The sequence below is a fragment of the Varanus komodoensis genome, unplaced genomic scaffold, assembly GCF_004798865.1.
Source record: "Varanus komodoensis strain SLA01 unplaced genomic scaffold, ASM479886v1 scaffold1, whole genome shotgun sequence".
Lineage (NCBI taxonomy): Eukaryota > Metazoa > Chordata > Lepidosauria > Squamata > Varanidae > Varanus > Varanus komodoensis.
The window spans coordinates 45061029-45082657 of record NW_025335268.1 but is presented as its reverse complement, the minus strand read 5'-3'; the positions used below and the strand labels follow the sequence as shown (position 1 = coordinate 45082657).

The 21629-nt window shown below is 41.0% G+C and overlaps 1 protein-coding gene across 3 annotated transcripts in view; it reads right to left on the bottom strand.

Moving 5' to 3' along the window:
• The window catches only part of MAP7 (microtubule associated protein 7), a 131902-nt gene that overhangs the window by 54370 nt on the left and 55903 nt on the right, over window positions 1-21629 (bottom strand). For all 3 annotated transcript variants that reach the window (XM_044423889.1, XM_044423869.1, XM_044423879.1), the window contains exon 2: window positions 1196-1297. In XM_044423889.1, coding sequence (XP_044279824.1) covers window positions 1196-1297 — 102 coding nt within the window. The remainder of the gene's footprint in view (window positions 1-1195; window positions 1298-21629) is intronic.

Here is a 21629-nt window from a genome sequence, read left to right as displayed (position 1 = left end):
GGAGACTCCTGCGAGTCCCTTGGACCGCAAGAGTCTCCTCCAGCACCACAATTCAAAGGCCTCAATTCTTCAGCGCTCAGCCTTCCTTATGGTCCAGCTTTCACAGACATACATTGCAACTGGGAAAACCATAGCCTTGACTATACACACTTTTGTTGGCAGGGTGATGTCTCTGCTTTTTAGCATGCTATCTAGATTTGCCATAGCTTTCCTCCCAAGGAGCAAGCATCTTTTAATTTCTTGGCTGCAAAATTAATTAGTGTGTTTCAAGAAAAAAATGTTATGTTCTTGGAAAAAGAGCATCGGAAGAAATGTCTCCTTCCTTATGTATTTGCTTGGACAATTAGACTTCTTCACAAATGCTTCTCTGGGTGCTGCCTCAGATGCAGTTAGTTGAGTAGCTACCAGGGAGGCCCTTCTGAGCTTAACCACCCTTTTTAAAGAATGCTCTACCCAAGTAAATTCAGTGTCCTTTCTGCCCCAGCAGACACTTTTATCCCTGGCACGTTATGTCTGTTAGAGTCCATGGCTCTCCTTGTGGATTTTATATTTAGTCCTGTGCTGACTGTTGTTTTTGCACTGTATCATTTTAGTTACTGTAGTCTTTTAGTTATTACAATCAACATAGCGCACCTGTATCACTGGGCAGGTTAAAAATGAAACAAAATAATACCTAAATGGTAAACTAATCAGTGTACCTGAAAAAATATTAGGAAGAAAAGCAAATACTAAAGCATTTCTCTAAAGTGATTGTTTCAATTCTTTATCTTTATTGTTCAATATGTATTTATTTACTATTTACTGTTAAATATCATTGCTCTCTATAATATTTATCCCAGGACAGTTTCCATCTAATTTCAAACAAAAATATACAATGAAACAATAAGTAAGAACAAACAAATAACAAATAAGTAATAAACAAATAACACAGTAAGTAGCAAAATACACAATTAAAATGCCAGTTAAAGCAGCAAAGTAAAAATTCTGAACAATGTTACTATTTTATACAAGATAGCATCTCACTGCTCTGTTTTTAAAATACAAGTTATTAAAATGACTGAGATAGCAAAACTAAAAATGTGCTAAGCCAAGCACCTAAAAGATAGTAAGTGAGCACCAGCTAAACTGGGTGCCACAGATGAGTGTCAGCAATGTCACATTTCTTGGCAAGTTAAAGAAATGAAGAAATGGATACCTGGCTTGGTTCCGGTGCTGTTTATGTTCTGCCCTAGAGTGCCAGATAGAGGGCGACTAGATGAAGCAGCTTTTTTGTCTTGTAATTTGGAGCTTTCAGATACTAAAATGAAAAGATGCAAGAAGAAAGATCAGTGAATCCAACCACTATGAGTCAATCCATTTTTATTCTGATTTGCACAAATCCATCAACTGGAAATAGGCAGGGCCACAATCCCTGGAAATCTCTTAAGGTAAATTTCTAAAGAGTAAATTTCTAAACCTCTGTATTGTAGGGATAGGCAGGCACTAGAGGTGGCTTCATAGAAAGGGTTTCCCATGGTCAGAAGGTAGCCCTCAGGAAATGCAGCTGTGAAGCTCCTGGTGCACAGGTAAAGGTAAAAAAAGGTAAAGGTTTCCCCTTGACGTTATGTCCAGTCCTGCCTGACTCTAGGGGGCGGTGCTCATCTCTGTTTCCTAGCCAAGGGAGCCAGCATTTGTCTGCAGACAGTCTCCATGGTCATGTGGCCAGCATGACTAAACACCGAAGTGCACAAAACGCTGTTACCTGCCCACTGAAGTGGTACCTTTTCATCTACTTGCATGCTTTCGAACTGCAAGGTTGGCAGGAGCTGGGGTGGAGCAATGGGAACTCACTCAGTTGTGCAGATTCGAACTGGTGACCTTTTGATCAACCAGCCCAGCAGCACAGCAGTTTAAACCAGTGTGCCACCTGCAGTCCCTCCTCTGCAAAATCTGCTTAGGCCATTTGGCTGCCAGGTCAAAAACAAAGGAGGTTTTTAAATGATGGGTCTCAAGCATGCCCTGAAGAAGCAATCAGCATAAGATCTTCACTGTGTTTGCTATTATTCACATGTTTTCTAAATACTTGTACCCCATTTTGGTGCTGTACTCCAGGTTTTTTAAAATATATGTATAACATATATGTATAACACCCTTATTTTAACAATTGTTTAATAAAGTTTCAATAATAGCTTTACTAATCATTGTTTTAAATAAAGCCTCAACATTACTTGATTTATGTATCAATTTGCAGAAAGGCCTTTGGAAGAAATAAACAGAAGGGTGATTGCTATCGACGTACATGTGCATGCAAACACTCTTCCTCCATCACACAGATTTGTGGCCTGTTGGAAAGGTAACTGATGCATAAAAGTATGCATGTGTGGTCCAACTACAGAAAAGATTAAGAACTTAGTACTGGGAGCAAAATTTAACATTTGCTTTGTCAGACAAGGTGCATTTAGACGTTGAGCCTGCAAAGGTGAGCATAAAAATGTGCAGGCAAGCTTGGATGAAATGTTGGAAAGTTAAATCTTCCCTGAAAAGGGGGTTCAACAGGACCCCCAGTGTCCAAGGATCCAGTGCCCTCTACTGTTCTCTGCTCCTTCAGCAGCTCTCAGATGCAGGCCAAATCACCTTAGAGACCATCACTGGATGTGCATTAGGAACCATGGCTTCATTCCCTGGGCTGTTTCACTTGTTATAATTTGATTGCATTTTACTGGAACCAGACTTTGTTCTTTTTATGTAAATCTCCTTGCAAGGGCTCAGTAGCAGCCAAAACACTTAAAGTAGACCATAAACAGAACAAATACCCATATTTTCTCAATGTACACGATGTATATAGGCCACAAAATCTGAGTCACCTTGGAGCAGGACTGACATATATTGCAGAGTACATGCAACATTACAGCAATTGGCATGTAGCCGCTTTATAGTCCTCCCTTCTTACTACATATCCTCACTCCACCTTCCTTTCCTAACATATAGGAATTTCAAAACATGACAACGCTCTAAGGCAGTGATGGTGAACCTTTTAGAGACTGAGTGCCCGAACCGCAACCCAAAACCCACTTATTTATCGCAAAGTGTCAACACTGCAATAAAACCTGAAAACTGAGGTTTTAGTTTAGAAAAAACAACTCACAGCCGGTCCAAGCAAATATATATATATATCCTTGGCAGCGCACTGACTGGCCGTGCAAATGCTTGGATGAGGCATGGCTCGTGACATCATCGCCTGGTGCCGCTACTCCTTTCTGAGCATGCACATGGCCTCTATGTGTGCTGTTACCCAATGCTCGGTTGCTGGGGCAATGCTGGGGCGACTTGGCTCACGTGCAGCCAGAGAGGGCTCTTGATGCCCACTGTGGCATGCGTGTCACAGGTTCACCATCACTGCTCTAAGGAATGGATGGTTAAGTCAAGGACATTGCTCAGAAAAAGGCCATTTTAGATTGGTGCTTAGAGATGGCCTTCAAACACAAGTTTTCCTAAATATGAGCCTGCAGTTGCTTTGGACATACCAGATGATCCAATACTTGAAAAGGGACAGTCCAACAGAGAACTCTCCTTTATGAACCTTCTCCCTTACGTATCGAAAAATAAACTACTAAATCTGCTATTCTTGGATAAGGTTCTATTCCCTGTGGAAAGCCAAGGTTAATCACTTAAAACTGGCAGGAACTACTAAAATTCACTGCATTTCAGAAAAAAAATACTAAGTTGCTGCATTTTACATCATTCAAAAACAAGAACCTCAAGACAGGGTCGGGCAAGCAGAAAGGGGTTCTTGTTGTAGATGTAAATAGATGTTTCTTGATGTAGAAAGTTTGAAAATGTCCTGACCAAAACATGCGGTTTTAAAGAGTTAATGAACATGAACATTTCTTATTAAAAATAGTTAATTGTTTTATCTAATTTATAATATTTCTAGATATCTATTTTTATGAGTCATTTAGTTCTTTCTACTGATTTCCCCCTGCATTGTGCAGCCAGAGAGGAGTACCAGGTGTATTCCAGGCTGGTACCTTCAGTCTGGTTAGTCGTTTCGGTAAACGAAGGGTCAGCCTACACATCCCAGAATCACACAGCAATTCCGCAGCGAATCAGGCAACTTGAAAATGATTCTCTGAAGAAACAAACCTAAAAACCAATACTGGGGTTGCACACCAGGCCAGGACCACCAGCTCGTTTAAGGATGCCTGCCGCTTCTGGCATGTGTTTCAGTTCCAGCCCCAACTTTTCCTTGTGATAATGTAAACAAGCACATGTGCTGTTCTTTGAAAGACAACCAACCAAGCAGACAGGACAGGGTTCCTTCCAAATGACCATTCAGTCACAAAAGCTCCCAGAGAGGTTAATACTTTATGGGCAATTCCCAAGTTTTTATGCATCTATTTAGTTGACAATGTATATCCCTCCCGTTAGCTAAGAAGAAAGCAAGACATTCTAGCCAGCAACAGTGTAAGTTAAGCAAACCAACTCAGATTAAAAACAGCAGAGGACATCAGTACTGCCATTGCATGAAATCACACTCAGCTTGCATTTTGAAAGACCTGGCAAAATAAAAAGGTCTTCACCTAATGGCAAAGTGATATAAAAGTGGGCCCTAGGCGAACTTCACTGGGGCAATGTTCCACAGAAGAGGCACCACAGCAGAATGGACCAGTCAGGCAGTCCCTGGCAGTCCCCACCCAACTTAGAGACCCAGTCAAGTCCTCTGAAGATGAGCTTAATGTATGGGCAGGTACAAACTTAAGGTGGTATTGCTGCACTTTGCACACTAAAAGGACAACACTTTTTCAAAGATTTCAGATAGTAAAATCTACAGCAGAGATCTGGTGGTTGTATCTATTGTGCAGTACTTACTGCTTAGATTTGTAGTAAATATTTTGTATCATTAATCAGAAAAGGGAATTTTCTCCAACTGTTTCAATATTCAGTTTTAAAGCATAAAAAGTTTTTAATCTATCACCAATATATTGATGCAGAATTGGTGCAGAATTGATGCACCAATATATTGAACCAAGCGTTTCCACTGCACATTTGAATAGTTAACAAAATGCCTTTTGTTGGATTAATGATCTACAAGGTTTCATAGGAGAATGTATATATCTTTGTAGAGTTATTAATACAATAATTATTGTTTCCCAATGTACAATTGAAAGCCTAAAGAATATTTATATTAACTTCATAGCCCCCCTGGTCCTCCTCCATAAAATCACATGTTTTCTTAGACAATTGGTAAGCACCCTGATGCATTCAAGCCATTGTTCAAGTCACAGAAGTGTTATAGGCTGCAGTAAAAGTAACACTGTATACATTGCACTATATGTGAACAAACTTCTGTACTATTTTATGAAGCATGCCAGAAACAATCTCTAGGTGCTGGTGATTGATGACATTCCGAATTCAATGAATGCACCGAACTGTGCATTGGAAACACATACTCTGTGGCATTAATTTTAATGACATTACGTTTGAGACTAAGCTGACATGGCAGTAATATTATGGGGGACATTTCAGATTACTCACAGCATTATGATGGGATGTTGCTTACGTTAATGTGGAAATATGATGGCCCCAACAGGCACATTCATTTAGCCTAGTGAAATCTGGAAACAGGAAGAGTATTATTCACAGCATGGGACCACCAATGGCCACAGGCCCAGGAGGATGTCTAGAATTAGCGGAGTCACCAATGCGGAGCACAGAGTTGTTTGATATTTTGTCTCATAAATGCATACGTTTGATTCAGCAGGCTCTTGGCTATCAAGACTTACACCACCAATGCAGCCATTTTTAACATTCCCATTTTACAACCCTGCTCTTTCACTTGCAGACTGCTAAAAATGTGATATGGACAGCTGGGGGAGCCTTTCGCGTGGGTTCTATCCAACCTTGCATGTGCAGAGTTCAGTTTGAGCAGCAGGATTCCCCCTTCCTCTCCTCCCTTCTACACCACTTCACATGCCCCCTACATCTACTCTGGATCCACCTCTGCACTCTAGAGAAGATTTGAAGGACGTGGAGGGGACTGCAAGAGGGCTGATGGAGGGCAGAAACACTTGGACCCTACAGCAATGTGGCACTTTTTCTGGAACGTGCATTTATTGTGTCATGGGAAAACTGTCTAAGAGACAAAGATGACTTACAGGGGATGCCCACACAATCACAGACAGGAAAATAAGCTATAGTGGCATATTGTCATGGGTAGGAACCACTGCTGGGATGGCATGTTGCCCTGGTTAATAAGCAGTCCCTGAACCCTACAATAGCCCATGGATTCTGTATGCTTCTTAGCCATGACAATAAGCCACCTACATAAGATTCATATGATGCAGCAAGCCATACCAGCAAGGGTACATATGCAAATCCTGCTAGTATATGTAGCAGGATGAATAAGTCATCATGGTTTATTTCTCCCTCTGTGATCATGCCAAGCTGGTCATTATAGCTTGGTTTGCATGATGTGACAATCCATTCTGGTAGCCGTGAGGCATTGTGATATCCTCCAAATAGCAAAGGGTTATTGTGCTAATGAATCTGGGATACCAGTTTGTTGTGAAGTCCCACTGAGGCTTTGGGCAAGAGCAGCCAAGAATGCTGTGGTTCCTCTCCTCACGAGCAAACTTGCTTCTCATAGTCTATTTAGCCACGTAAGGCACTGTGGCAGCTGACACACGCTCCCTCCTTCCTTGGCTTTATTCTTCCTCACCTCCCGTAATCTTTCATCACCTTGTTGGTGAAGTAGCTTATTCTTGCCCCCTTAAGCAAGCTGTGTGTCATCTGCAAAGCAACCTTGTGGGAGCTAGTTACCCACTAGCTTCAAGTAAGCCTCCATCCCTATATCAGTATTTCCCAAAGTATTCACCCAGGGGAAAGTCCAATATTGAATTGGAAAAAAGTAGGTATGCAGTCAATTAAGACTTCATTTCGTACAATCCCCTAACACAGTGCTACATGTAAAACTGCTTCACATTTGTGTAATAGTCAGGCACCTATATTAATGGCATGCCCTTTTTGGTTAAATTTTCACACTATCACTATCCTCCACAGGAGCCCTAACCCAGTTCTTTATTGTTCCTTCTCTTCTGGAGCAAGTAGTATTTAATCCAGAAACAATTGCTGACAGTACTTTCTCAGTTGAAGTCCATAAATGGTGCTTTCTAGAGTCATTTGTATTGTAAGCTGCCTAGGAAGGCCTTAGCAGTTACAGGTGGCCTATAAGTAAGTAAATAAACAAACAAATATTTGTTTCCTGTCTGGCCCCATGGATCCTGCAAAGGAGGCAGACAACATGCTTTCATATGCTCAAAAGTTCCTTCTATTAGCATTGCAGGAGTTGGCCTAATTTTTATTGAACTCATTCCACCTAATTTGGCTTGCATCTTATCCTAGAGTGAACTGGAGAGTCCCCATTGATACACAGCAGATTTTTACCCATTCCATGAGGAATGGGTATAACTCAGGTTCCTTGAGTTGTTGAGCAAATGTGCTTTCTCCTAGCACACTGTCGGCAAACCTAAGCTTTGTACTTCCACACAGCAACAGTTCTGGTCATCTGCACAGGTCAAATGCAAAGCCAATTTTAGCAAAGCACTTTAGACTGTGTCAGGAAACAGGAATACAAGTATGCTGGGGGAGAAGCACAATCAAAAGAACATCACAATTTATTCAGACTTTCAGGAAATGCAGCAGGTAGGTAGCCCTCTGAAGGGACCACAAAGCTGGAATCTGTACAGGTTGCTTTTATAACCTATTGCATACACAGTTTGAAGGCACATGAGTGTGAAAAAGAAAAAAAGCGTTGAATGGGTTAAGACAAAGTACACAAAAGGAAGAAGTTTCTGGACAGGGGGGATGTGAGGAACAAGACTTGCAACATGTTTCCTGATCTGATCAGGACCCCACCTTAAGCCTAAAGCCGTTCTTATAGTGTCAGGCTTTCCGCTCATATTATGGCAGAGTGTTTGCTCTGATCATTGCTTTCATCTTGCTGACAATCTAGATTCTAATCTCAAATAGGTAGTTGTTCTTGCACACTTTCAGCAGAACAGATAAGCCTGGCAATTGAGAATTCATTTCCCCCTGAATCTAAATTTGATTCAGATATGCATCTGCTAAAAAAACCCAAAACCTTAAAGGATCCCACTTTCCTAATTCAATTTCATCATAGAAAGTGCCCATCAAACACTGCTAAATCTACTGCAGGGATTTCTGGAAGCCACACTGTGCAGGACTCAGTCTGAAATGTAACCATTCACGAAGGCCACTTCCAACTTCTGCAATAAACCAACCAGGAGCAACCAGAAATGGAGTTTATCTAAATATGCCAAGTGCCCTTTCACTCGCCACAGTCTGCGCATTGAACATACTATTCCAAACACTCCCACTACTCTTACACCATCAGAATTGTACAAAATGGGACATCGTGTTGCTCCTCCACTGAGCTCTGTGTTTTCATTATAACCTCACAGTGGCCAGTGCACAGTAGGGAATTGTTTTCAGGCTGTGTTAATTTATTAAAACTGTGCTGCTCTTATTAAGGAAACCTGTTTTAAACTGAATTGGTTTTTATAAGCTCACCTTTGGGTATTGCAGCTAAGGAATCAAATATCCTGGTGAAGTGCAATGTTTAATTTATGTACAATTAGAGATATTTATAGTGCAAAATAGTATAATCTTTAGGTACAGCAAGTAATAACTGCACAGGAGGGGAAGAGTCTGAACAATTATGAAATACCATCCTTTGTAGCAAGCCTTAATTCATACAGTCATATTTTCTGCTTCATCTGGCCTCTAATGATTGATGTCAGGTTGCTTGAATAAACCAAGATAACTCAGTAAAATGCTGGTGAAATCAATCCAGATTCAAGGAAGGATGTCTGTTATATAAACATGGGGTGCGTGTTCATAGCAGCTTAAAATCAGAGACCAGAACAAGGCATTGGGGCTTCAAGAGAATTTATCAGTGCCAGTAGCAGGTTAGAATCAAGCAAAGCATTTTAGGGCAATTATAAGTTATCTAGTCAGGTGGGGGTGGGGGAGGGTAGAGGTCATTCTCCACTGCCTCCTCCCATCTCCTGCCTGAAAGCAGCCCACCTTTCAGACAAGAAAATGGGAATGGAGCCAGAAATATGCTTGGCACCCCTTCCCCAGGATGGGGCAGCAGGATCAGGCTCCACTGCCACCTTCTCCAGTAATCTGCCCCATTCTTCCCTGCCATGGAGCTTCAGAGGACGAGCCCTGTTTAGGCAGGCAGCAGGGACTCTCTGACAGCTTCTGGGAGCTGAAACCCACTTGAGATTGCAAGTGCCAATGAGAGGACCTGCATTCCTTCCTGGGGCATCCCCTGGATATCACCAGGAGAAAGGGGGGAGGAGGGTAGCGAGCAAACATCCACAGGGATCCATGAACATGTGAGCATCTGTCAGACGCGTTGTGGGCGTGCAGCACTGCAATGGAAACCCATGGTGGGCTGTCACAATGTGTGTGAAACTTCCTAGAGTCTGCTTTGGTTACTCACCCAAAAAAATACTTAGACAGAAAAATACCCTGCCACACTACAGGAATAACCACACTATAAAATAATTGCCAGCAAGCATAACAAGGGGTCATTGCTTCCACTTTAGTTGCTACTCTTCGATGCAGTACATGAGGGATGGCACACAGTATCCCCAAAGCTGACAAAGCATAGGCTGCAGTGAGCGAAAATACCTTTAGCCTGTTTACGTAAGTCTTATTTCTGATCATTTTGGAGTGTTTATTCCAGAAGTTGAAAGCAGCCTTCATGAAAGCTTATGTTTAATTGGATTTACTTCTGAATGGATTATATAGGATTGCAACCTTCCTGCTGATTTTTGGAAAACACAAAAACCGTGTCCCAATTATTTGTTTTCAAATAAATAATTTTGTTGTTCAAAGCCTATACAGAATAAGCAGCTAAAATTCTGACTGCAAACACTAAAATAAAACATTCTTTTTTTTAAAAGTTGTGAAACACAGTCCTTTCCCCTATTTTCAAAGTATTAGTTTCCCAAGGAGCGTACATTCTGTAAAAACCAGTGATGAATCCCTTCCCCCAATAACCATGAAAAACATGGGAACATTAACATCTTTCTGATATATACTTTTTGTCTTAAAACCCACTTGAATTAGCTTTCAGAAATAAAAAAATCACAATGTAAGTTGCATAAAAATAAAACAATACTAAAAACAATAGAAACAGGTATTGAACCAACAGAATCGAGCAAATTAGCACTATTACATCCATCACTTAAATGAGGTTGGCACAATAAGGGTGAACTTTAAAACCACAATTAAATTACTTTGGGGACACAAATGTGGCGTAAAATTAATGAAGGGTACCACTTACCCTTAGTGGATCAGTAGGACAAATGTTACACTCACTTTTTCCTCACCAGCCTCTCTCTAAAGCACATTTATTTGATTTATATCCCAACCTTTTTTTTAAAGAATTCAACACGAATTATATCATTCTCCTCCTGCTGCTCTTCATCTTACTCCTACAACAACAGTCCTCTGAGGTAGGTTAGACTGAGAGTCACCCAGTTGGCCTAAAGTGACCCAGTTGGCTCCATGACCAAGTGGGGACCAGAACCCAGATCTTCTGAGTCCCATTCCCATGCTCTTAACCACTACGTCACACTGGGTCTCTGCACCATACACATACCACACACGAGCATACACACACGTTAAGGGTGCTGGTTTGGGACTCAGGAGATCTGGGTTCTAGTCTCCACTTGACCATGGAGCTCACTCAGTGTTGGGAATGAAAAAGGCAGTTGTTCTTGGCACGTGTGTCAAGGTCTGGGAGAGTCAGACTCTGGAGGAGCAGCAGCAGCCCTGGGAAACAGGCCTCCAGATTTCCAGATGGAAGAGGCAGGAAAGTTTATCTCAAGGCCACCCTCTCCAGGGGTTCAGGTGAACCTTGAGAATAGCCACAGTCTGCAGCTGCCAGGAGGAAGTGTGGAAGAGGAGCTGGATGAGCCTGGTACAATCCTTGACCCCATCACATGGTGCTGGGAGAGAAGGGCTAGCCAACTAGAGGGGCAGGGTACTGCTAAGAGGCTGGCCCATCTCCAGGGGGGCGCCCTCCAGAGCGGTGTGGCTGCAGGGTTCTCAAAAGGAGAGTTCTCAGAGCTGGTTTCTAGTGCGGGCATGCTCAGAAATTCTTTCTTTGCTGATTATGCTTTGCATTGCAAAATAAAGAGCTTCTGCCAAAGAATGGCCTTGTGTTGAAAGGGCGAAGGGGGAAACCTAGCTCCCAACACTGGGTGACTTTGGGCCAGTCATGGCCTTTCACCTTAACCTACCTCACAGGGCTGCTGTGTGAGGATAAAATGGAGTTGGGAAGAACACTGTAAGCTGCAAGAGAAAGAAGGGCAGGACAGAAATGTAATGTTTACTCTGGGCTTCAGCTGAGACTGACAGACAGGTCTACTATTCCCTTATGTCTTGTTCAAAGATTCTGAAACAAGAGGCATGAAAGGAAGACAAACCAGTGAGAGGTGAGAGAAAAAGGGAGCCTAGGTGCCCATGGAAAGCCTGTCCTGACTGATTCTTCTTATCATCATCATCATCATCATCATCATCATCATGGTCATTACTAAATGTACTTTAGATTTTGTAAAATATGTTTCCCTTGTGGGGGGCTAATTGTCCTCTGTTAGATATGTTGAAATGTCTAGCCTTCCCATACTGCACTTTTGTACAAAAGAAATATGTGAAAGTTGGTCTTAATACATCTAACAGAAGCCAAGTACCCCCAACAAAAAGAAACACATGTAGAAACCACTTGGCAGGCATCCGAGTCTCCCTTTTCTCTCTCTCTCACCAGTGATCTTTACTTCATAGATTCACTAGGAATGGAAACAACACAGCAAAAGAGCAATCTGACTCTTCTCCATCCTCATGCAGAGATTTAACTGGGAATTAATTCCCTTCAAACCAGGGGTAAGCAACATGGTGTCTTCCAGATGACCTAAACTACAACTCCTATAAAACATAACTATTGCCCATTATGGCTGGGAATGATGGGAGGTGCAGTCTAACACATCTGGAGAGGATTCAGTTGGAGAAGGCTGCATTATGTAGCCAATCATGCTAAATTTTATAAGAAGGTGTCTAATAGTGCAACTCTGAACTTCAAAGAGCCAAGACAGCTGGAATGCTTTATTTTGAAACACAAGAGAGAAAGCCTGAATGAGAACTAAAATACATTTGCATGCTGGAAAGACAAATATCAAGGCAAAGAAAACAACTCTTTTTTGTTGTTGTTTTTCCACTTGACAGTACTGCTTTGGATAATACTGCACTCTAAAAGCTTTTAAGAAAGAAATGCAGTTTGCTTTCCTGGAAAGTAGCTCAACTTATTCTGCTTTTGCTTTTATTTCATTATTTTCCCCAAGTCTAGCAATTTGATGCACTTATTCTGAAGAGGCTATGAAATTAACGTCTGTCAGAAAAAAGTACAGTCAGCAGTAATCTTCAGACGCCTGCTGTTCAAGTCCGAACTCATGGGAGAGCAGGTTCATCACATTACAGCTGACTGTTCTTCCCACTGCTTTCAGATCTTATCCAGCACTTTCTCCGTAATATTTGTTCCACTGAGCTTCTGCTAAAGTGCTACTGCCAGGCACTTTCCCCACCCCCCTTCCTTTTTTGCAACTGATTAATTTTAAGCTGTAGCCATCACACAACTAAAGCTAAATACAGTCCAGTGCTGGGAAGAACAGTAAATCTGGCTGGCTCAATCCTCTTTTAGCATATTCTTATCACTGTTAGCTGACTTTCCCAAGCTGGTGCCCTCCAGATGTTTTGTCTTGAATTCCCATCAGCCCCAGCCCACTTGAGCAGTGGTCAGGGATGCTTGGAGGGTCCATCCAAGGCATCTCATGGTGCAGGTGCACCAAGTAGGGGAAGGCTTGTTTATGTAGGCTTCAGCAGCTCTATGCAAACTTCTGAAGCTCCAAAAGACAAAAGTGGCTTGGAAATTGCTATCCATAGAAATGGGAAAGGATCTACTGTTTCCAGAGAAGGAGACGGCTACCCTTCAACACCACTCACAAGTCTGGGGAAAGCTCCAGCGGAGCAGCAGAAAAGGCCACTGCAGAATAGTGCCAAATAGCAATGCTGATTCAAGAACAAACCATAAACCTTCCTGTCTGTTATGCCAGACTCCATGCTATTGTTCTTTATGGTAAGATATGGCAAGGAAGGGGCTAAGAAACTGAAATCAGTTATAAAGAAGACCAGTAATCAAAGCATTTTGGAAATACATCAAATGTTTTAAAAGGGAAATCTCTATTAAACAGTCAATACAATGCTATCTATTTCAAGGGGATACTTTCCAAAAGAGATTGAATATTAATTTCAAGTGGTTAAGAGCATTTGCAACATGGATTACTAGAGAAAGCTGAAAGCACCAATTATTTAAAAAAAAAAAAGCTGATGAGAATGTGGCTGAATTGTAGCATTTGTTAGAAGTGGTAAAAAGACAATTACATAACAAACATGGAAAATTCTACACATGCTTTCTCAAAAGGAAGATCCACTGAACTCAGTGGTACTTACTCCCAGTGAAGTCAGCATCGCATTGCAGCCAGAATCTTGTGGCACCTTAGAGTGCAATGCACCTGCACTTACCTGGAAGTAAGTTTCACTGAATGCAGTCAGGATTATTTCTGAGTAGACATGCATGGTTAAATACAAACTCAATATGGCATTAAGTTTCTATATTCCACAGCCCACTTCAACCTATACAAACAAAAATATTTCTTTTGAAAATTACAGACATTTAATAGTGTACAGAAATGACAAATGCCATGATGACATTAATCTATTTACTATGTTCAAGCACTGTGATATTTTATTATTTTAATATTCAAACTTTTAAAAAATCTGAACTGCAATCTGAACTATCACTAGAAAAATGTTTGCTCTGAAATGGTTAAGTGTAGTCAGCATAAATTGTTCTGTAAGAATAACATTGGCAGATTCCACTGCAGAATATTCTTTAATTAATGATGATGTTTCCCTAGGCAAGATTTGTTTATACTTGCTAGCTTGAACTCTACAGCTCCAGCATCTGTGACAACTGGGGCTCAATGCAGAGAGACCACGAAGAAAAATTGTAGTACAAATTGTCTAGAGGGCATAAGACTGGAGAAGGCTTTATCTAACTGCTCATAGCCCAGTGCAAATTCCATTTGGCTGATGCTCTTCTTGTTTGCTACAAAAACATACATATGCACCTTAAGATGTTTTAGACAAGCATTTATCGTGGCATGAAATACACAGGCAAAAACCCTAAAGCAAAAAAATTGTTCCCCTTACAACTGCAGGACAGAGAGAAACCCTTGAGATTCACTTTGACAGACAGTGGCGACTTAGGTGACAAGGTCACATTCAAAGAGACCCAAGCTAAATTCAGCTACTCACAGACAAACACAACTTTAGAGAAAAGCAATGCAAGCATGGACAACTTGAGTGCATTGATTCCTATATTCTCTCAAGAACATTTGATAATACTTAGAGAGATAACAAGTTACATGTTATCAAGGCACTATTATGAATAGACCTAGCAACCTGAAGCAGCTCATCATTCGAGGTGGATACATAATTGTCTTGTTATTAGACTATATATTTATTCCTAGAAAGGGCCAATGGATCAGGCTCAGTGTGAACAATCAGGTTTAAATTCCTGTTTTGCTCAGAGTGTCCATCTTGCAGGAGATTTGTGAAAATAACTGTCAAGTGCATTCTACACTAAGAATAACCCTTTAAATGATTAATGCTACACATCTGAGTAGGTAAATGTGCCTATACTACTACCCCTAATTTTTAGTTTTGAATGAATGCAAGGGGTCAATGCACCCAATCCTAAGCATTGATTTCTTGGTGCAACAAAGAGCTAGTTTGAATAATTTTTTAAACTGAATTAATCAGGAAAGCAACAAACTTCCTTCCTTTAAATATATATGACTAGAAATCCACTAACTGGACATCATGACCACCAGTGGCATGCGGCCTTTGTGACATTATATACATTCCTTTTGCCTTTTCTTATCATATCCACTTCCTTTATCATATTTTCTTGCACACCAAATGCAGATTGTATGCCAAGATTAATCCCAATAAACTCCATGGCAGAAAAAAACACAAACCCTAAGTGTTTACTTTAAAACATAGGTGGGCATGGTATCATTGTAGGAAGATGTTCATTGAAAGTGGTCTACAAGAAAAGCTGACTGGAAGAAAACTGATATGTTCAAAATATTTTGCTGGAGGAGAGCTCTGTGAATGCCCTGAGTTGACAGAAAGATGAACAAGCAGGTCTTAGATTGAATCAAGCCAAGCTTTCCTTAAAAGCAACAATAACAAAACTGAGCATGTCATACTTTGGACATAACATGAGAAGGCAAGATTCCCTGGAGAAGAAAATCACACAAGGGAAAGTCAAAGGCACAAGACAAAAATAAAGATCAAATATGAGATGAGTTGAATCCATAAAGGAAGCACAGTCTTTAATTTGGAAAACCTAAGCAGGGATGTTATGGATAGGACATTCCGAAGGGCTTTCATTCATGGGGTTGCCATAAGTTGCACACAACTTGACAGCACATAACAGGGGAAAGACCCCTGCTCGAAACAGGACTGCCAATGCTGGCCTAGAGAGCCCAATGGTCTCAGTATGAATTTAGCAATTCCCATTTCTCACTACAGCCCTTTAAGATATGGCCCACAATGTTCAGCAGCTCACTCCAAACTTGTTGTGGTTACACAGGGGAAAAATGGTTGTGCATGATTGCTTCAAGTTTGTACAACAGAGTCTCTCATAAAACTTCATGCAAATTTATGCATTCCAAGCATAAACTCTCTCACACGATACGCAGTGTATCTTGAAGCATTTATGGCTGTATGATTTATTTTCAAATATGATATTGGCATTAGAAGCATTAAATCAGGGGCATTTCTTCTATCCCTAGGCTCACAGGCTGTGAGACTGATCAATCACTCCAAGTATAAAATCATCATCATGGCTGCCTTTTTCACCAAGTACCCTGAAAGAGATAGGTATCTTTCATTTGTATAAAGAAAAGAATTACTGCTTTCATTGTATGCCAGCAGAAAAAAGACTAGGATAGATATTGGCCTTTTTTAAACCAAGCAGAGTAGAATATTTAAATTCCTGCAGTGTCTTTGTTGCTCAGTTCTAAGCAAAGCTTGTATTGCCAAAAACAAAGGAAAAGAAAAAACAAACAAGCATACCAGAATGTTACACTATTGCTCTTATCTGAGACAAATCAAATGAGGAAACATTTCTTCCTTGTAATGTTTTATTGGGTAAAGAAGGACATAATACACATTTTTGTTATTCCTTCACACACACTCCCTATCAAATCTAAATATCAGCCTCATAGCAGCCCACTATAATGCTTTTATATAATAAAATCCAATGGTAATAAAATGATATGCACAATTACATTGAAAAGGAAAAGGAAACACACACACAAAACCCCTTGTACTGAACTGTTGATAGTGAACTGATTTGTTGCAAGTTAAACTATGATTTTTGTCAATATCATATAGCAAATGTAGATGTTTCACACCATTTGAAAGGTTAAATATAAATATTTTAACACTGTATTGCTATATTTGTGATATTATATTATATTATATTATATTATATTATATTATATTATATTATTATCACATTGCCCCTCTTTCTATTATAAGGAACTCAAAGTTTGTATGAACCTGTATCAAACAGCTTTAGAGTAATAGTGTAGCAGTTACTCTGACATCAATCCCTGGAAAAATTCTGGAGCAAAAAATCCATCTGCAAGCATCTTGAAGAAAATGCAATGATTAATAGAAACCAGCATGGGTTTATCAAAAATAAATCCTGTCAGACTAATTTAATCTCATTTTTTGACTGGGTAACCTCCCAAATGGACAAAGATAACAATAGAGATATTGCTTATCATAATGTCATTTGGCTTTGCTAAAGTCTAGGTAGGTTATTAGCACAAGTGCCTAGATAGAAAAACTATTAGGTGGATCCAAAATTGGCTGCTAAGTAGGACACAAGTCGGACACTTATCAATGGCACCTTCTCAGATTGGTTGGAGGTAACTAGTGGGGTGCCACAGGGTTCAGTCCTGGGCCCAGTGCTCTTCAACATCTTTATTAATGGTTTAGATGAGGAAGTACAAGGAAAGATAATCAGTTTTGCAGATGATGCAAAACTGGGTGGAATACAAACACCCTAGAAGACAGAATGAAGATCCAGGGCTATCTTTATACATTTGAACACTGGGCTCAAAGCAACAGAATGAGATTCAATAAGGACAAGTGCCAAGTCCTCCACTTAGGAAAAAGAAACCAAATGCATTGATACAAGATGGGGAATACGTGGCTCAACAGAACTGAAAAAGAAAATGACCTTGGAGTAATTGTGGACAATAGACTAAACATGAGCCAACAATGCGATGCAGCCGCCAAAAGGGCAAATGCTATATTGGCATACATTAACAGAAGTATTACTTCCAAATCACAGGAAGTGGTAGTTCCTCTATACTCCTCACTAGTCAGACCTCACCTGGGATACTGTGTCCAGTTCTGGGCACCAAGATTTAATAAAAATGCAGGCAAATTAGACAGGGTCCAGCAGAGGGCGACAAAAATGATCCAGGGTTTGGAAACACTGCCCTATGAGGAGAGACTGAGAGAACTGGGCATGTTCAGCCTTGAGAAGAGAAGAGAAGACTGGGGGAACATGATATCCTTTTGTAAGTACCTCAAAGGCTGTCACAAGGAGGAAGGTCCAGATCTCTCTTGCTGATGCCAGAGTGCAGGACACAGAATAATCAATTCAAGTTGTGACAACCCAGGTTCAGGCTGGACATCAGGAAAAGCTTCCTCACTGTCAGAGCAATACAACAGTGCAACCAGCTGCCTAGGGAGGTGGTGGGCTCTCCCCCACTAGAGACATTCAAAAAGAAACTGGACGGCCATCTGAGTGGGATGGTGTAACATGGTGTCCTGCAACAGCAGGAGGTTGGACTCAGTGGCCTTCATGCCCCCCCCCCCTTCCAACTCTACAATTCTATGATTCAATGTTGGACATATCTCAAACAACCCAGTGTATGCATTTCTTTCAATCAGTTCATTTCTTTCAATCAAGTCATCATTTAAACCACAGTATACATTATTGCTTGTAGCTGAAGTTTAAATTCTGTTTGGAAATTTAGTAGGTCATTTCTGACTGAGATAGTCAGTTGGGAAGACAAAGTCCTATTGTTTGAAATCAGGGAAGTCTCATTACATGACTAGAAGTCCACATGCACAAAGTCTGATGCAGTCCAGTGAACTTGCAGGCCCTGCTCTAGGTAAGAGAATTTTAGCACCCTGGTAGTCATGCTATAGCCACTTTTTCTCTACCGAAGATACTGGATATAGCAAGTATATCCAATGAATCATGTAATATTTTCAGTTTCCTATACATTTTAGTTTTAAAGTTGCAGTGACCAACTTATTTACAGTACAACACAATCCAGGTAATATCCTCTCCTCTGCCATTAACATTTATTTATTTATTTATTTATTATTATTTAAAACTTTTGTCTCCTTCATGGATCACTGCCTTGTCATGGTGAAGGGTCTTGCATAGCTCAATGAAGCTATGAGCTATTCCGTGCAGGGCCACCCAAGATGGACAGGTCATAGCAGAGAGCTCTGACAAAATGGGATCCACTGGAGAAGGAAATGGCAACCCACACCAGTATCTTTGCCATGAAAACCTCATGGACAGTACCAAAAAGCAAAAAGATATGATGCCGGAAGATGAGCCCCTCAGGTCGGAAGGTGTCCAATATGCTACTGGGGAAGAGCAGAGGGCTAGTACTAGTAGCGCCAGAAAGAATGAAGCGACTGGGTCAAAGCTGAAAGGACACTCAGTTGCCAAGGTATCTGGTGGTGAAAGGAGAGTCCGATGCTGTAAAGATCTGCAGTATACTCCATAGGAACCTGGAATGTAAGAACCATGAATCAAGGCAAGCTGGATGTGGTCAAACAAGAGATGACAAGACTGAACATCGACATCTTAGGAATCAGTGAACTAAAATGGACAGGAATGGGTGAATTTAATTCAGATGACCATCAGGTATACTACTGCGGGCAAGAATCCCTCAGAAGAAATGGAGTAGCCTTCATAGTCAATAAAAGAGTAGGAAAAGCAGTACTGGGATACACTCTTCAAAATGACAGAATGATCTCAGTTTGAAACCAAGGAAAACCATTCAGCATCACAATAGTCCAAGTCTATGCCCCAACCACTGGTGCTGAAGAGGCTGAAGTTGACTGGTTCTATGAAGGCCTACAACACCTTCTGGAATTAACTCCAAAAAATGATGTCCTTATCATCATGGGGGATTGGAATGCTAAAGTAGGAAGCCAAAAGATAACTGGAATAACAGGCAAGTTTGGCCTTGGAGTACAAAATAAAGCAGGGCACAGGCTGGTAGAATTTTGTCAAGAGAATACAATGGTCATAGCAAACACTCTCTTCCAACAACCCAAGAGACGACTCTACACATGGACATCACGAGACGGTCAACACAGAAATCAGATTGACTATGTGCTCTGCAGCCAAATATGGAGAAGCTCTATATAGTCAGTAAAAACCAGACCAGGAACTGACTATGGCTCAGATCATGAGCTTCTTGTTGCAAAATTTAGGCTTAAATTGAAGAAAGTAGGGAAAAGCGCTAGGCCACTCAGGTCTGATCTAAATCATATCCCTGATGAATATACAGTAGAGGTGAAAAATAGATTTAAAGAATTAGATCTGATAGACAGAGTGCCTGAAGAACTATGGACAGAGGTTCGCAACATTGTACAAGAGGTAGCACCTAAAGCCATCCCAAAGAAAAAGAAATGCAAGAAAGCAAAATGGCTGTCTGAGGAAGCTTTACAAATAGCTGAGGAAAGAAGGGAAGCGAAAGGCAAGGGAGAAAGAGAAAGATACACCCAATTGAATGCAGAATTCCAGAGAATAGCTAGAAGAGATAAGAATGCCTTCTTAAATGGACAGTGCAAAGAAATAGAAGAAAACAATAGAATAGGGAGGACCAGAGATCTCTTCAAGAAAATTGGAGATATGAAGGGAACATTTCATGCAAAGATGGGCATGATAAAGGACCAAAATGGCAGGGACCTAACAGAGGCAGAAGAGATTAAGAAGAGGTGGCAAGATTACACAGAGGAACTATACAAGAAAGAGCTTAACGTCCCTGATAACCATGATGGGGTGGTAACTGACCTCGAGCTGGACATCCTGGAATGTGAGGTCAAATGGGCCTTAGGAAGTCTGAGCAGCAACAAAGCTAGTGGAGGTAACAGTATTCCAGCTGAACTATTCAAAATTTTAAAAGACAATGCAGTAAAAGTGCTACACTCAATATGCCAGCAAATTTGGAAAACTCAACAGTGGCCATAGGATTGGAAAAGGTCAGTTTACATTCCGATCCCAAAGGGCAATGCCAAAGAATGTTCAAACTACCGCACCATTGCACTCATTTCACACACTAGAAAAGTTATGCTCAAAATCCTACAAGCTAGGCTCCAGCAGTATGTGGAACACAAACTACCAGAAGTACAGGTAGGATTTCGTCGAGGTAGAGGAACTAGAGATCAAATTGCCAACATATGCTGGATCATGGAGAAAGCTAGGGAGTTCCAGAAAAACATCTACTTCTGCTTCATTAACTATGCTAAAGCCTTTCATTGTGTGGATCACAACAAATTGTGGCAAGTTCTTAAAGAGATGGGAATACCAGACCATCTTATTTGTCTCTTGAGAAACCTATATGCAGGTCAAGAAGGAACAGTGAGAACTCGACACGGAACCACTGATTGGTTCAAAATTGAGAAAGGAGATCGGCAAGGCTGTATACTGTCGCCCTGCCTATTTAACTTACATGCAGAGCACATCATGAGAAAGGTGGGGCTGGATGAATCACCAGTTGGAATTAAGATTGCTGGGAGAAATATCAACAACCTCAGATATGCAGATGATACCACTCTCATGGCAGAAAGTGAAGAGGAACTAAAGAGCCTTTTGATGCGGGTGAAGGAGGAGAGTGCAAAAGTTGGCTTGAAACTCAACATTAAGAAAATTAAGATCATGGCATCCAGTCCTCTCACTTCTTGGCAAATAGATGGGGAAGAAATGGAGGTAGTGACAGATTTTATTTTCCTGGGCTCCAAGATCACCGCAGACAGGGACTGCAGCCAAGAAATTAAAAGACCCTTGCTCCTGGGGAGGAAAGCTATGGCAAAGCTAGATAGCATACTAAAAAGCAGAGATATCACCCTGCCAAAAAAAGTGCGTATAGTCAAGGCTATGGTTTTCCCAGTTGCAATGTATGGCTGTGAAAGCTGGACCATGAGGAAGGCTGAGCGCAAAAGGATTGAGGCCTTCGAATTGTGGTGCTGGAGGAGACTTCTGCGAGTCCCCTGGACCGCAAGGCGATCAAACTGGTCAGTCCTAGAGGAGATCAACCCTGACTGCTCTTTAGAAGGTCAGATCCTGAAGATGAAACTCAAATACTTTGGCCACC